Source organism: Asparagus officinalis, chromosome 7 (assembly GCF_001876935.1).
Source record: "Asparagus officinalis chromosome 7, Aspof.V1, whole genome shotgun sequence".
Lineage (NCBI taxonomy): Eukaryota > Viridiplantae > Streptophyta > Magnoliopsida > Asparagales > Asparagaceae > Asparagus > Asparagus officinalis.
Genome location: NC_033800.1, coordinates 54,892,525 through 54,908,372, shown reverse-complemented (window position 1 = coordinate 54,908,372; position 15,848 = coordinate 54,892,525). Strand labels below are relative to the sequence as shown.

The window sequence follows — 15,848 nt, the reverse complement described above, 5'->3', positions numbered from 1 at the left end:
CTAAAAAAGCTGTTAAATATTGATCAATTCAGAAACCTCCAATGATGATCCAAGTCCAGATCCACCAGTTAGCTCAGCTACCACTGCATACCTATTAAAACTTATACTTTTACCCCGACTTAAGCTCGAAGAAGCCGAACCTGTAGACTGTTGTGTAGCTACACCATATTTAGCTGCATACTCATCATATAAGATTTGAAAATAATTTCTAATAGTATTATGATGAGTAGTAGCAGTAATAGTGCTACCAACATCAGTGTCTATTATCTGTCCACAATACAAGGAATGCAACAAACTTCGAAGACCAATATCTTTCAATTGCAAATCAATAAGGACCCCCAAACCAAAAATAATCGGAATAGGCCTAAAATACTTATTAAATTTACTTTCCATTTAAAAAATCATACTTCCAATATAATCATCCATATAATATTTATTAAAAAAATTTGAATATTTAAAATTTGTAAAGCAACTAAAATAATGGTTGGATAATAATAGCCATATAATAACATTGTAGCATCATAAAAAACTTGTAGCATCTCTTTTAAATTACTTATAACTATTCATTCATCTTTAGTAATTCCAACCAGAGCTAGAACTAGAAGCATACAAAACAATAAAATTATTTATAATTTCTTTATATTCTATTGTTATACTTAACATTGCATAGGTGGAATTCCACCTATGGTCAACGTCTTTTGGAATCAGTCGGGGTTTTATATTTTTTTCTTTTACAAAATTGTTTCCATCTTCTAATTCTTTGTTCAAAAGTATTATGCATATAAGTTACAGTCCTAACCTTTTCTATCATGGGTTTAATTTTAGTAAATACACTTTGAACAATTAAATTTGCAACATTAATACCAGTATGTGACTCTTCAATTGCAATAAAGGAAATAACTCTTTTAAACATTTGCTAATTTTTATCAATCCAGTGTGTTGTAATACATAAATAACCAGTTTGTGCTTTAGATGTCCAAATATCAGAAGTTAAAGAAAATTTACAATTTAAACTTTAAAGATAAAAAATTATTTTTCCTTGTTCCTCCTGATAATGTTTTAAAATATCACGTTGACAAGTTTGACGATTTTTTTAAATACAGGGTAAAAACCATCTGTAAATAAATCTTCAAATTCAGTATCTTCTACTAATTTAAAAGGAAGATTTTTAAGAATGATAAACCTGATGACGCATTTCCTGATACGGGCTACGTCATAATTCCAACTACCGAGACTACCAGAAGATGAGGATTGAGAGATCATAGATTGTCGAATATCACCTTGAGGCGTCTAGCCTTTGTTGTATTTATCTAAATGGCGTTTGATGTGGTTGGTGTCGCTCTTATGATGAGCTTAGAAAATCTTACCGCACAATGCACACTTAGCCTTCTAGGTGAGGATCCTGTCGTGTTTATCATTAGTGACGTCTATCTTCTTGAAAAAATTCCATACATCGGATCTTGGACTTTTAGGAACTCTTGGTGTAGAATTGTTGCCACCAAATTCGGGATCAACATCGGTAGGATCGGTAGGAGTAGCTGTAGTAGGAGGACTCATTTCGAGAGTTGGGTTGTGCTCTTCATAATCAGATCCAGAAGCCATTTTAGTGAAGAATTAGAGAGCTAAAGCGATTATTAGAGAGTATAAGAGAGTATAAGAGTGTATAAGAGAGTATTAGAGAGAAGTAAATGAGTTTTGGATGAGGAAAAAAAAGAAAAACCCCCTCTATTTATAGAGGCAAACCCCCTAGACAAATGACCAAAATACCCTTATTTTTAACCCTTTTTTGATCATTTTTAGGAGCAAAACGGTCAAAATGGCCATTATGGCCGGCTAGGCCCGGCCCGGCCCGGACATATCGCCGCCGGTTTTGACAGTCGGACCGCGGTGCCGGGTGAGCCATGTGAGGAGGCCTGTTAGCTGGGCCCGGACTAGTGTCTAGCCTGGGTTTCTCGGCCAAAGCAGGGCCCGGGCCGGCGGGCCAAATGGACACCCCTATATATAACCACTCAATTAATTTAAAAAGATATATTTTCCTTTCCCTTTTTTAACGATATCATCCTATTTATATTTATGGTTATCTCATATTAGATCTTGAATTACATTTTTTTTTTAAATAGTACGTGCCCTGAATCTTCAAATCTATAAGCAACACCTTCAAATCTTTATATTCGTTTGAAACGAGGTGTATTTAAAACAAATTAATGGATTCAGGGGTGCAAATTATAATTAGGGAAGTACAACTAAGAGACTAGTAAATTATAGATATTCTCATTTATCAGTGTTATGACATGAAAATGACTAAGTGTTACTCCTCTCCCAGAAGTCGTCACGTGTCCCAAATCATCTAAGCATCATCTTGACTCAACCGTATAGAGGACGAGTCTAGTATATGTCACTTGACCCTTACCAAGAAGGCCTTAGTTAGGGCTGTCCAAAACAGCTCGCGGCCCGGCCCGGCCCGACCTCGGGCCGGAAACCCGGGCCAAGTCCGGGCTCCGGGTCGGGCCCGGGCCAGCTCTTTTGTGCCCGGCCCGGATTATTTTTTTTTCTTTTTTTATTTTTTATTTTTATGTATTATATTATATATGTATATATAAATATATATAATATGTATAATATATGTATATATAATATATTTTTATATATGTATAATATATGTATATATATAATATATGTATATATAACATATTTCTATATATGTATAATATGTCATATGTGTATATATATATACTCTCTCTTAGTATATAAGTATATATAAGTATATATAAGTATATATAAGTGTGTATATATACTCTCTCTTAGTATATATACTCTCTCTTACATATAATATGTCATATGTGTGTATATATACTCTCTCTTAGTATATAAGTATATATAAGTATACTCTCTCTTATATAAGTATATATATGTATAAGTATATATAAGTATACTTTCTCTTATATAAGTATATATAAGAATACTCTCTCTTATATATGTATAATGTATGCATGTATGTATATATATACTCTCTCTTAGTATATAAGTATATATAAGTATACTCTCTCTTATATAAGTATATATAAGTATACACTCTCTTATATATGTATAATATATGTGTGTGTATCTCTTATATAAGTATATATATATATATATATAAGAATACTCTCTTTTATATATGTATAATGTATGTATGTATGTATATATATACTCTCTCTCTTAGTATATATGTATATATAAGTATACTCTCTCTTATATATGTATACTCCCTATTATATAAGTATACTCTTTTATATATGTGTGTGTGTATACTCTCTCTCTTAGTATATAAGTATGGTATATTACAACGGTTACTTCCCCATTGGCCCAACGAGCAACGGCTACAGGGTTACTTATGCGATTCTCTCTCTCTCTTAAATTATAACTTATAAATATATACAATATATTTACATATAATATATGTATATATAATATATAGTTACATAATAATTTAGAAGTATATACTAATACATAATTATATAAAATATAATAATATTAAACTAATTTTTAGCATTTTTTTTATCAAAAAAAAAGAAACTTAAAAAAACCTAGTTGGGATGTACTTATCTATTGTGATGCGATGAATTCCAAAATAAATTTATACTTATAATTTGTAAATGATTTATTAATTATTAATAAAGAATTTATTTTTATAGTTTTTTATTTGTAATTTATGTCATTTTAAGTGATTAATAAAATTATCGTTTTATTATTATTTTTTTGTTTTTTTTATAATTTAAAACTTAAATAAAATTTAAAAATTTGATAAAAAAATTTTTAAAAAAAAAGAAAAAAACCCGGGCCGGCCCGGGGTACCCGGGTCCGGGTCCGGGCACCGGTTTTGCCCAGCCCGGGCTCGGATTTTCGGGCCGGGCCGGCCCGGATGGACATGCCTAGCCTTAGTGGAAAGGCATCCTCACTCGGACCATGTGGTTAAGGATGGCTCTATGCCTACTCATTTCTTGAGACTGGATCGAGAACCTCCTACTCTAAGGTGGTCGAATAAAAGGGCGTCATTTATCGACCCTCTCGCAAGGCCAAGACAAGAGGCTGTTTGTCCTCGAATTTTCCGCCGACAGTCAGTCACCATCACATTGAATACATAGTGAGAGTCATCATTACACCGACCTCAAAAGTCTTAATGACTCATCGAACCTTGTCATTAGTATCACAATCACATTAATCGCATAAGTGACTCATGCCACTCGCAACCGACACCTGTAAAGTATTGGCCTTATAAGTTGATTGATTAGACTCGACCGAAATTACAAAACTAACCTCCTGACTCTGCTATAAATTATAATACCCGAACATATTTAACTAATATTAAGTATAAAGGTGTATGCATAACCACCTGTGCTTGTGAAACTCTACACAGATATGATGACAAAAAACTATATTAACTATACTTCAAATTTACTCAAACATTAAGTATAAAATAATTGATTATTATAGTATAGAGTGTGTATTTGTTTAATTAATAGCTTAAAAAATAACAACTATATATATGATTAAAGTGAGGGGACAAGGTGGCTTTCTTAGACAATGGAAGTGAGTCAATATGTGAAGGAATATGGGGCTTTGTATGTGACATGTTAGAAAGATGAGTAAGTGATGAGAAAATATTTGACCAAAAGGTTCCCTTTAAATGAGGTCTCATCTCTGATTTATAGGCATCATACCTCTTATTATATTATTATTTTAATCTCATATTTATTTATAAGATAAGCATGTGCACGCATATTAATAAATTATTTATTTAAATTTTAGGCTTATTTATAATATAAGCTCATGCACACTTATCCATGAATATATTTTTGTTCTCATGCTTATCTAAGTATAATCTTTTACACGACTATCCACGAAATATATATTTAATATTTTAGACATATACATAAGAATGAGGTGTCTAGGTAAATCATCATAAGGAATTATGATGACCATGAGGCGTCCAGGTGAATCATTATGAGAAGGATAAAAAATATATAAAAACCAACCAAGGCTATGACTATATATAGGGGTCTCAGTTAGGCTAACTACTACACCAAATAAAAGGAAAAAAGAAAAAAAAGAGAGAAAGAAAAAAGGGGTATATACATGTAGAAGTGAAATTCTAGTAAAGGAGGTAGGGAGAAAAGAGCAGAGAAATCGGAGAGGACAGAGGAGTACAAGTAAAAAACTGGAAGATTAAGGTAAGTGATTCATCCTCTTTTTAATTTCTAGAGTAACCTTTACTAGTTTGCTAATCTATGTGTTGTTATCATCAATTAAGGTGTTAGTCAACTTCTTAGATCAATTTAGAGAATTTCAACATAACTATCTCGATGTTTTTCTAAGACTTGCAACCGCTGCATAGTTATGAACATGATGCTACTTGTACAGTTTCAAGAAACTTACTTGTCATGCCTCATCACTATAGGATAATTACTAATAATGGAAGTGGTGGTATGTAAATTTATCCTTTTAACCTATGAAAATCACTTATATTGTCACAAACATGTTGGTTAACCCACTTTTCTATTGTTATTCATTCACATAATGAGGTATGAATGAACGAGAAAAGCTTAAAATAATAATAATAATAATACTAGATGGCTTCATGAAGATATAATAATTAACTAAGTAAATAATAATACATTGACAAACAAATTAATTGAGAGTGGATAGCATTTAACCATGTATATATTATTACTTTATATAAGTTTTGTTTCACACAAGTGGAGTTACAAAAATAAATAAAGAAATGACAAAAATTTAAGGAAAGGGATTTATAGTCTTAGTCATAAAGATGAGTACATATTCACAATCTTATAAAAAGAATTCTAAAGGAATCATTGTTGAATACTTATAACTATAAATATCTAAATTGAATACCTAACTGTAAAATAAAGCCACTAGCCATTAGGAATTATTGTTACTATTAATGTTACCGGACCCACCGGTGTGGTTATACTGATTGAGAAACTTTGGTCAAACAAATGATATTGAACCCTTGAGTTATTACTGAACCACTCGGAGACGTTCGAATGGTATTTTACTGACTCCTTGAAGACGTTCAAGGAGGTTTTACTAGCTAGCTCCTCTGGAGACGTTCATGGAGATTATTGAACTCAGGGGTATTACTGAATCATTACTGTATTGTATTATTATTGGATCTGTTGGGAAACACCATCAGGGATTACTGAACACTTGCCTAGATGGTAGAATATAAGAATAACAATAAAAAGTATTCACTTGGAAAGATAAAACCTTGCCTGAATTATTGTGCATTTAATATATTTTCCCTAACATGACAAGTTAATTGTTGAATGTACACCTCTAAATAGCATGTCATGGTATAGAGTGTTCATTATTTTCTAAAAGTTTCATTTTATTTTCTTAAGTCAGTTTTACTGTGGAATTATCCTACCATAGTCATTTATATGTTACTGATATCTATGATATGAATTAGTGTAAATCTGGAAATTAAGAAGTAGTTGCATTACTTACTGAGCCATCATACTCATCCCATTAATTATTACCTTTTTTAGAATAAAGTCTAGAGTAGATCGTGAATATCTGAAGGTCAATCTTTTAGAAGCAAAAAAATTGTTAGGCAAGGCGAGAGGGCAAGTACTTATTTATTGACTGGTGTTAATAGTAAGTACTGGTACGTAATGTGTACATATACGGTTGTACGTGAATAAGAACTCTGGAGATGTATTTTGGGCTGTAGGCATGTCCAATATTTACAAGATAAACTATGTGTAAAATGTTAAAATAATAGTATCTTTATGAGTTACGGAACAAAGATCTAAGCAATATTTTTGGCTAAATGTGTTAGTTAGGATAATTTAATATTGGTATGTAGCCATAAAATTAATCGTTAGAAACTTATGACTGACTGCACTGTGTCGCATTACGTAACCTCAAGGTTTTAAACCAAAATTAAACCTTGAGGGCGTGACATAAATAGATGCGCTGTCTACTCCTTGTAAGCGATCCTTTGCAAATAAACACAATACAATCTTACTTTTCTCCTCCATTTAAGCTCTCTGTTGACTTAACCGTTGGATAAACCACTAGAGATCCCAACTCCGATCCTCTTATATAATTTTCCTGTGCAGGACTTGACTTCTCTGGTCCCATCGAGGAAGATTGAGGAACTCTAAAACTAAAGATAATCCACATTAAAATTCTCTGTTGATATCTGACATCAACAATCAGTAACATAAGTAGGACATAACCCCTCTCAGTTTATTTATTTGCACTTGGCCATGTACATTCATGAGGGAGAGAGGTGTTATCTGTAATTTTAAATTTCTGAAAATGACTATCTAGGGTACCAAGTGCTGATGGTAAAAATTGAACTGCAATTTAACTTTGAAACAACTCAATCAAATTGTGTTTTAAATTGCAAATATGAAGATTTGAGGCTCAATATTAAACTAGAATACAATTTAGGGTCTAACATGAGAAAACCCTTGTACATATCCATCCCCAGCAGACATTAATAAAAAAGGGGAAATTGTGTCAATGCACCAAAAGCAATATTTTTATGTGTTGCAGCCCGTTCACTTTTACCCCATGTGGTTCAGCCCTAAGAAGTATGCCATCTTATGATGTAGCACTCTTTTAGCAATTATTACCAGTCAACTAAGCATAAAGAGAGAAAAAAGTACAAAACCCAAAAATATCATTATCTCTTTCATGTTGGGTCTATTTAGAACTAACATGAACTCTTATTAGAACTACCATGAACTCCAATTAGAACTAACACGAACTTTTATTAGAACTGATTTAATTCCTTTTAAGTCTAATTTAAATCATGTTATATCTAATTCAACTTATTTTAAGTCTAATTTAATTAGACTTAATATGAAATTAGACTTAAAAAATTGAATTAGACTTAACATGATTTAAATTAGACTTAAAAGGAATTTAACATGATTGAAATTAAACTTAAAATTTCGTGTTAGGTCTAATAAAAGTTCGTGTTAAGTCTAATTTCATGTTAGGTCTAATAAAAATTTGTGTTAAGTCTAATTTCATGTTAGGTCTAATAAAAGTTCGTGTTAGTTCTAATAAAAGTTCGTGTTAAGTCTAATTTTATGTTAGGTCTAATAAAAGTTCATGTTAGGTCTAATTTCATGTTATGTCTAATAAAAGTTCGTGTTAGGTCTAATTGGAGTTCGTGTTAGTTCTATTTCGTGTTCGTGTTAGTTCTAACTCATGTTAGTTCTAGTTCATGGTAGTTCTATATTGTGTTCGTATTAGTTCTAACTCAGTTCGTGTTAGTTCTAATTCATGAATTAAAACTAACACGAACTGAGTTAGAACTAACACGAACATGAAATAGAACTAACATGAACATGAATTAGACCTAACATGAGTTAGAACTAATACGAACACGAAATAAAACTAACATGAACTCCAATTAGATCTAACACGAACTTTTATTAGACCTAGCACGAATTTTTATTAGACCTAACACAAACTTTTATTAAACCTAACATAAAATTAGACTTAACACGAACTTTTTTTAGACCTAACATGAAATTAGACTTAACACAATTTTTTATTAGACCTAACATGAAATTAGACTTAATATAAACTTTTATTAGACCTAACACAAAATTTTATGTCTAATTTCAATCATGTTAAATTCCTTTTATGTCTGATTTAAATCATGTTAAGTCTAATTCAATTTTTTAAGTCTAATTTCATGTTAAGTCCAATTAAATTAGACTTAAAATAAGTTGAATTAGACATAACATGATTTAAATTAGACTTAAAATAAATTAAATTAGTTCTAATAAAAGTTCGTGTTAGTTCTAATTGGAGTTCATGTTAGTTCTAATAAGAGTTCATGTTAGTTCTAATTGGAGTTCATGTTAGTTCTAATAAGAGTTCATATTAGTTCTAAATAGACCTAACATGAAAGAGATAATGGTATTTTAGGGTTTTGTATTTTTTATCCTCTCTCTATACTGAGTTGACAAGTAATAATTGCTAAAAGATGGCTACAGCATAAGATGTTATACTTCTTGAGGCTGAACCACATGGAAAAAAATAAAAGAAAAAAAATAAAAGTGTTGTAGCACGTGAAGATATTACTTTTGGGACCTTGACAAAATTTTACCCAAAAAAAAAAAGAAGGGAAAAACAAATTACGCGGCCACCTAGCAATCTGCAGCACACTTTTAAGTCCCAACCTCTGTACATGTCAGCCATCATCAATCAACTACAAAAGAATGAGCAGTTCTTTAAATTCCGCAACTCCCTTCAAATGTTTTCTGCTTGTAATGAAAGACGGGGAACAAAAGAAGGAAGAAAGATCAAGAATCACCATTAAAATCAAGAGAGAGGATGGCTAGGGTTTTAAGAGCTTCTCTTCTCAGAGCTTCGCAGCTGCTCTCACGGCCAAGATCCTGCAAGAACCCAGCCTCAAGGTACTCCTCGGAGGCGGCGGCGGCGGCGGCGGAGGCGAAGGTTACGAGGAGTATCGGAGGGCTTTGTACGGTGGGATCACGCACAAGGCGGTGCTCGTCGACGCCGTAGGGACTCTCGTCGTCCCTTCTCAGCCAATGGCGCAGGTGAAATCTCGATGCTGCATTGACCTTTTCTTGTTGGTATTAGGGTTAGGGTTTGTAAATTGTGATTTGGGTTTCTGTGGCTGTTTAGATTTACAGGCAAATTGGGGAGAAGTATGGGGTTAAGTATTCGGAAGATGAGATCTTGGATAGGTACAGGTGGGCTTATGGTCAGCCTTGGGGGAGATCAAGGCTCAGGTTTGTGTACTGATTAGTCCCCTTATTCATTATTTTATTGATTTCAATTCTAGTTTGGTGATTTAATTGGTAGTATTTTGTTTGTAAAATCGATAGTCCCGCAAGGGATATTTCCTTCAGCAAAAGCGTTTGACACCTCAGAAATTAACACTAATTTGGTAAATATCTCTAACTAATCTAAACTCATACCAATCACGGGTTATCCTTTTTTGTCCCTATTTGTAAAGATATGAACAGCACCACTTTTATCTGGTGTTTCAATTAGCAGAAATGTTGGACCATTAATTCAGTTAATCACTTTCATTGATATTGGGAAATTCTTTTACTACTATTAATGTGGAGAAAGCTAGATAGTTTACCTTCACTGAATCATATGAAGCAGGTGACTCGGATATGTCCTGATTTCTTTCCTTGGTTTGGAGAATTCTCGAGATTTTAAACTTTTCAACCATTTTAATTTCAAGGGTTGTCGTCTGCTGTCCTTTAATTGATTAGTCCATGGCTCGAATCTTGCTATACCTCTCCGATAAAAACGCCAAGTTTATAAATTCAAGACTTTCCATTATTATCCTTCTGCTTTCTGTTGACATCAGATTACTGGTAAAACAGAATTTGATTAAATGAAGCAATACTTTCCAGAGATGTTTGAAGCTGACAGTTTAATAATTTTTAATTAAATGATTTCGTTGAAAAGAAATTGAGCAGGAGAAAAGATGATTATTTTGTTGCAATTTAAGGCTAAGTGAGATAAAAGAAAAGTACAGATTTAAGCTGAAGTTATCATTAATCAAGGTGACTTGTGTAACTTAATTATGTTGTTGATGTCTTAACAGTACATAACTGCTGTAGGTTTGTGAATCTGCAATCAATGCCCATTAGGCTGTATTTCCATTGGCAACCATTTAAGATGGATTATTTTAGACAACTGATCTGCTGAAGCTCACATATCATTGAATTCACATAAAGGAAGCCTACCAATAACATCAATGATATTTTTAAACCACATATGCTGGAGAATGTGTAATCAACGAGGAATATGGACATCCAAATTAAACTTGAGTTTTTATTGGTGAATTTGAAAATTTCTTTGGGATTGTGTCATATGGGGAAAGTAGCTCATTCACGTTGTTCAAGAGCTCGTCAAGAATGAAAATTAGGGGAATTTTAATCGTAGAGAAGTGAATGGTACAGGCATGGTAATAGTACAAGTGTAAAACTTATTTATATTGAATAAAATTATGAATATCCTTCTATAAACTTATATTTGAGACATAGTAAACTGGAAAACATGGCAAACAAAAAGCTTTTCATGTGCCCAGGATTCTGTACAATGGTACATAGAGGATTATTTAACATGTCAAATTCCGGTTCTCCTAGAATAAGCGAATAATGCTCTTAAGCACATCAGATGGCAAGGAAATTTGATATATGTGGCTGTACTCCTTTGCTAACTCCGGCAATATATTATTTGTGAAATTATGCAGTGGTTCATAGCGTTTATGCCATCCTCAAAAGTATTTCTTATGGTCGAGGTACATGTCTTTTCTGTTCATTAATGCTGCTGGTTAAATATTAAGGTAGAAATGCCTCATAAGGCAGTGGCTTATTCAGATTCTCTTCCACTAGTGTTATTTGAAATAAGAAACTGTGACTCTTAAATCTTAATTACCGTATTTTCTTACACTAAATTGATCAAGATTGATGAGTCTGCTTGAACTTATTTTTGAGGTTTCAGAAACAGTTAAATTCCTTCTATGTTTTGACTTGATAGCAGACACTGAATCACTGAATAATGGTGTACTGCCTAGGAATTGTTCTTCTGATTTTCATTTAGCAATTTCACACCAGACATCATGTATTATATCCTCAAATTTTGTTGTTCCTGATTACACATTTCAATATATTATGACATTTAAGTTTCTTCTGATTTATTTATGATTCCAATTGAAGGTATGTGGATGACGGGAGACCCTTTTGGCAGTTCATAGTCAGTAATTCTACAGGTTGTTCAGACTCTCAGTACTTTGAAGAGTTATATCAGTATTATACAACTGACAAGGTGGCCACAACTTTATCCTTGAAGAATATGCTGTATGATATATATAATCCGTATTAAGTCAGTTTGGTGTTGTCTTGCTAGGCTTGGCATCTGTGTGATCCTGAAGCTGAAAACGTTTTCAAAGCTCTGAAAAAATCCGGAGTGAAGTCAGCTGTTGTCTCAAATTTTGACACCAGACTTCGGCCTCTTTTACAGGCTCTCAAGTGTGATCACTGGTTTGATGCAATTGCAGTATCGGCTGAGGTATTGGTCTAACCTTTTAGGTATTGGTTAGGTTACATTTTAGGTAACTATATTATGTATGCACATCATCTGATATGACGCTTTGATATTTATTACATATCCCAGATTTGCCCTGATAGCCACAATCAACTATGGATTTTGACTTTCCGATATTTCCCCAATATCTGATGTTTGAAACCTTGCCTAATACTATTCATTTTCCTTTTGCCTTTCTATAATGATTATATTATAAGTTCATGTGTGCAGCAGTTTTATCTGTTTGTTTCTATCACATCTTAGGTTTTGCTCTTAGTTTCTAAATGCTACTACTGTTGTTGAAACAGGTAGCAGCGGAAAAACCAAATCCGACCATATTTCTGAAGGCATGTGAATTATTGGGAGTGAATCCAGAGGACGCAGTTCATGTGGGCGATGATCGCAGGAATGACATATGGGGTGCCAGGGATGCAGGTTGTGATGCCTGGCTATGGGGCAGCGATGTCCATTCCTTCAAGGAGGTACTTACTAGTATATTTCACAAAATCCCTCTATTATTTGTCAAATTATAGAAAACCCGCTGAACTTTTATAAGTAGAATACCATGACTGAAGGCAGTTAGATTAAGTTGTCACTTGCGTGTTCTGGACATGTTTGCCCGTATGTGCTCAATATGTCTGTTTAACTTCCCAATCTTATTTCCAAGAGTAGTTTACATGTTCTAACTTTTATGTTTCACTTGTTTATGATAGTTGTTCATGGTAGTTTTGTATAATTTTACAAGGTAACATAATATGTCTGATCTGGACAATTTTGCCCACATGTGCCTAATGTGTCTGCTATGTTAACTTCCGGCCATCCTATTTCCAAAGGTAGTGTACACCTTTCAAGCTTCTATGTGTCACTTGTTTATGACAATGTTTACTAGGTCGTGGTAGTTCTTTATAATTTTAAAAGCTCAGAGGGATTTTCTCTAATTTATAAACTTTTGGGGGTTTTCGGCAACCCCCACCGGAGGGAGGGTTGTAAAGTGTAACCCGAAAATTAAAGATAACTTTGGGTTCACTGGCTTCTCTGTGTTGTTAAGTGGGGTTGAGGTTTGAATGTTGTGTGTTAACCCATGCAGGTTGCTGACAGAATCGGAATCCAGGTTTGAGCAAGCAGACGAACACCTGTCGCCGAACAACTCAAGTGCAGTCAAGAGTATGTACATAGTTGGACTTTCTATAGGAATAAGGGGGTGAAGAGTGATGTCGTATCAAGATTTGAGGTTTTATCATGCTCAGGTGTTTTAGCTTCTGTTTTGCAGTCCTGTTCATGTGTAGAATATATGTTTTCCTTGGGACTTCAAAGATCAAAATTCTTGTTGCCTTGTGATTCTTCATGGTTTTGCTGTACAAGTGTAATTGGCAAGTGCTGGAATAGTAATAATAATTTGCCCTTGAACATCCAATACAAATTATGTAATAATATTGTAATGTTAATAAATTTAATTGTTGCACATAATTTGGTTATTATTTATATAATTGTTATATATATCCTTAGAAGTTATTTTGTTAGATCATGCATTGTGATGGTCACTTGCTTGGAGATATGATCTAACTTAGAAATTTCTTAAATTTGTGCTTAACCTATAACTAGTAAAGGATAACTTTGTTATAACAGGTTATTATGCATGACATCGATATATGAGATATGGTGGTGGGTCTCAACCATCGAGAATGGAGATTCTCCGGGTGTATGTCATAAGCACGCATTATGATGTGTGTAGCACTAGACCGTATTTGAATTCTCTAGGATGAGTCACCTAAGAGATAGAGAGTTCAAATTGTTACATGGTCCCTTTGACTTGATGATATTATCATTTTCGATTTGATAATTTAGTATGCTTTGATGTGATGGTTAAGCTTGTTTAGCAAGCGCTACACAACCTGAAACATTGGGTTGCTAAATTTCATTTAGGAAAATGATGGATGTCTAGATAGGATCCAGTATGCTCATTATGATGAGTTAATTTATTATGCATTCCCATGAAGCTATTAAATTCCTGACGGCAGGTAGCTTTGAAAATATTTTTACAAAATTTATTTTCTTATAAAAAATAAAATATTTTGATGTTTCAAAATAATTTTTATTTATGTTCATGGGAATTGCAAATTTAGGCATGAGCAAATAGGTGAGTTGTCCTGCTTAAAAGAGTTGCCTAAAATAAATGATACTGGAAGGGATTGAATGTAAGATATTATTTATTAATAATTAATCCCATATTATGGAAGAGCTTTTATGAACAATTGGTCGGATAGGGATTTGATTGTTAAATTAAAATTATTAATTTGATTAATAATTGGTTCTTGATATGGGACCCAATTGGTCTCACTAATGTCATTAGAAGAGGTATACATGCAATACAATTCTATTTCTATCCTTAATTGTTATGGATAAAGTTTTTGAATAAATCTATTTCTATCCTTAATTGTTATGGATAAAGTTTTTGAACAAATCTATTCTATCCTTAATTGTTATGGATAGAGTTCTAGATAATTATGAATTGTTTAAAGTTAAAATCTCTAAGACTAGTGTAATCCTATAAATAGGGTTCATATGTAGCCTTATGAGAGGTTAAGAGAAGAGATTCAAAATCTTATGAAGATAATATGAAGAAATAGATTTTTGAGAACCTATCTCTCAGTATTGCTCCTCTACGGTGACGGGTGGATTTCAATTGGAGGCTTTTTCTCTTGAGGAAGCTATTTTGGATTGATCTCGGGACAGATTATTGTAGAAATTCGGAAAGCGTTTCAGGTATTCTTCTAATATTTAATTAATTTTGATTAATAGTCATGATATGCTTTTTCCGCTGCGTTGTATGTCATGATTCCAACAAATGGTATCAGAGCGGGTTCAGAATCCAATCTGTAATAATTTAATCGGATTAAATTATCTTATTTTGATCTATTTTGACATTTTTAATTGGATTAAATTGAAAAAAAAATGGTTGAAAAGTCCGGGTACTGTTCACGGCCAGGAAACACTGTTCACGGCCGACGGTACTGTTCATCACCGGAAATACTGTTCATCTTCCGGGGTAACTGTTCACGGATCGGCAGTACTGTTCATCGCCGAGAACACTGTTCACGGCCGGAGTGGGTACTGTTCATAAACCTGCAAATCAAGGTTACAATAGTGGGTTATTGTTTATGGGTTAAAATTCTTATGATTAGATCAAAGAATTTTCTTTTTCAATTGTTGTAATATTTAGCTTATTGTTAGATTTGATCTAAATAGAGTTTTTAAATTGTGTATAATTACTTTATCAATGTAGTTGTGGCCTATTGGATGGGCCGGCGGAGGGGAGATGACCGGAGTTGAGATTTGATCTCACAACAATATTAAACAAAAAAAAATGGTTGATCGCCGAGATGGTCGCCGGAGTAGCCGCGGTGCGGTTTCCCCGCGGCCGCGGTGGCTCACCGCCGCCGCCGGCCGCCGGACAATTGGTGGTGGTGGCTATCCCACAATTATAGCAAAACCCTACCCTAGGTCTTCATTGAGAAGATGATCTTAATGGGTTATTTTCATAAAGGGTTATGTATCCAAACCCATTAAGACTTAAGTTTAATGAAACGGGTTTGACCCGCAAACAGACTCAAACCCGAAACCTGGTAATTGATTTTACTTGTAAAATTATTATTAGACCCCTGATTGATCCAGAAAATGTTCTGAAGTCCATCAGGTTCTCAACACGGCCTATCAAATTAGTTATAGCTCCCTGAAACCCAGAA

At 33.4% G+C, this 15,848-nt stretch overlaps 1 protein-coding gene across 2 annotated transcripts; it reads left to right on the top strand.

The window, feature by feature from the left end:
* Positions 9,258 to 13,479, top strand: LOC109849580 (N-acylneuraminate-9-phosphatase). 2 transcript variants are annotated; one of them, XM_020419428.1, is made up of 6 exons: positions 9,258 to 9,593; positions 9,682 to 9,788; positions 11,739 to 11,847; positions 11,929 to 12,090; positions 12,414 to 12,587; positions 12,851 to 13,171. In XM_020419428.1, the coding sequence occupies exons 1-6, from the start codon at positions 9,585 to 9,587 to the stop codon at positions 12,857 to 12,859; spliced, it is 570 nt and encodes a 189-aa protein (XP_020275017.1). In that variant the 5' UTR covers positions 9,258 to 9,584; the 3' UTR covers positions 12,860 to 13,171. The 2 variants fall into 2 exon arrangements, with proteins under 2 accessions (XP_020275017.1, XP_020275016.1); XM_020419427.1 differs by lacking the exon at positions 12,851 to 13,171 and adding an exon at positions 13,193 to 13,479 and having other exon boundaries at positions 9,266 to 9,593.

Excerpts from the sequence above, each read along its gene's own strand:
- LOC109849580 (XM_020419427.1), top strand. Across the intron at positions 9,789-11,738 it reads TGGGGGAGATCAAGGCTCAG|GTATGTGGATGACGGGAGAC; the intron begins GTTTGTGTACTG and ends TTCCAATTGAAG. Across the intron at positions 12,091-12,413 it reads CAATTGCAGTATCGGCTGAG|GTAGCAGCGGAAAAACCAAA; the intron begins GTATTGGTCTAA and ends TTGTTGAAACAG.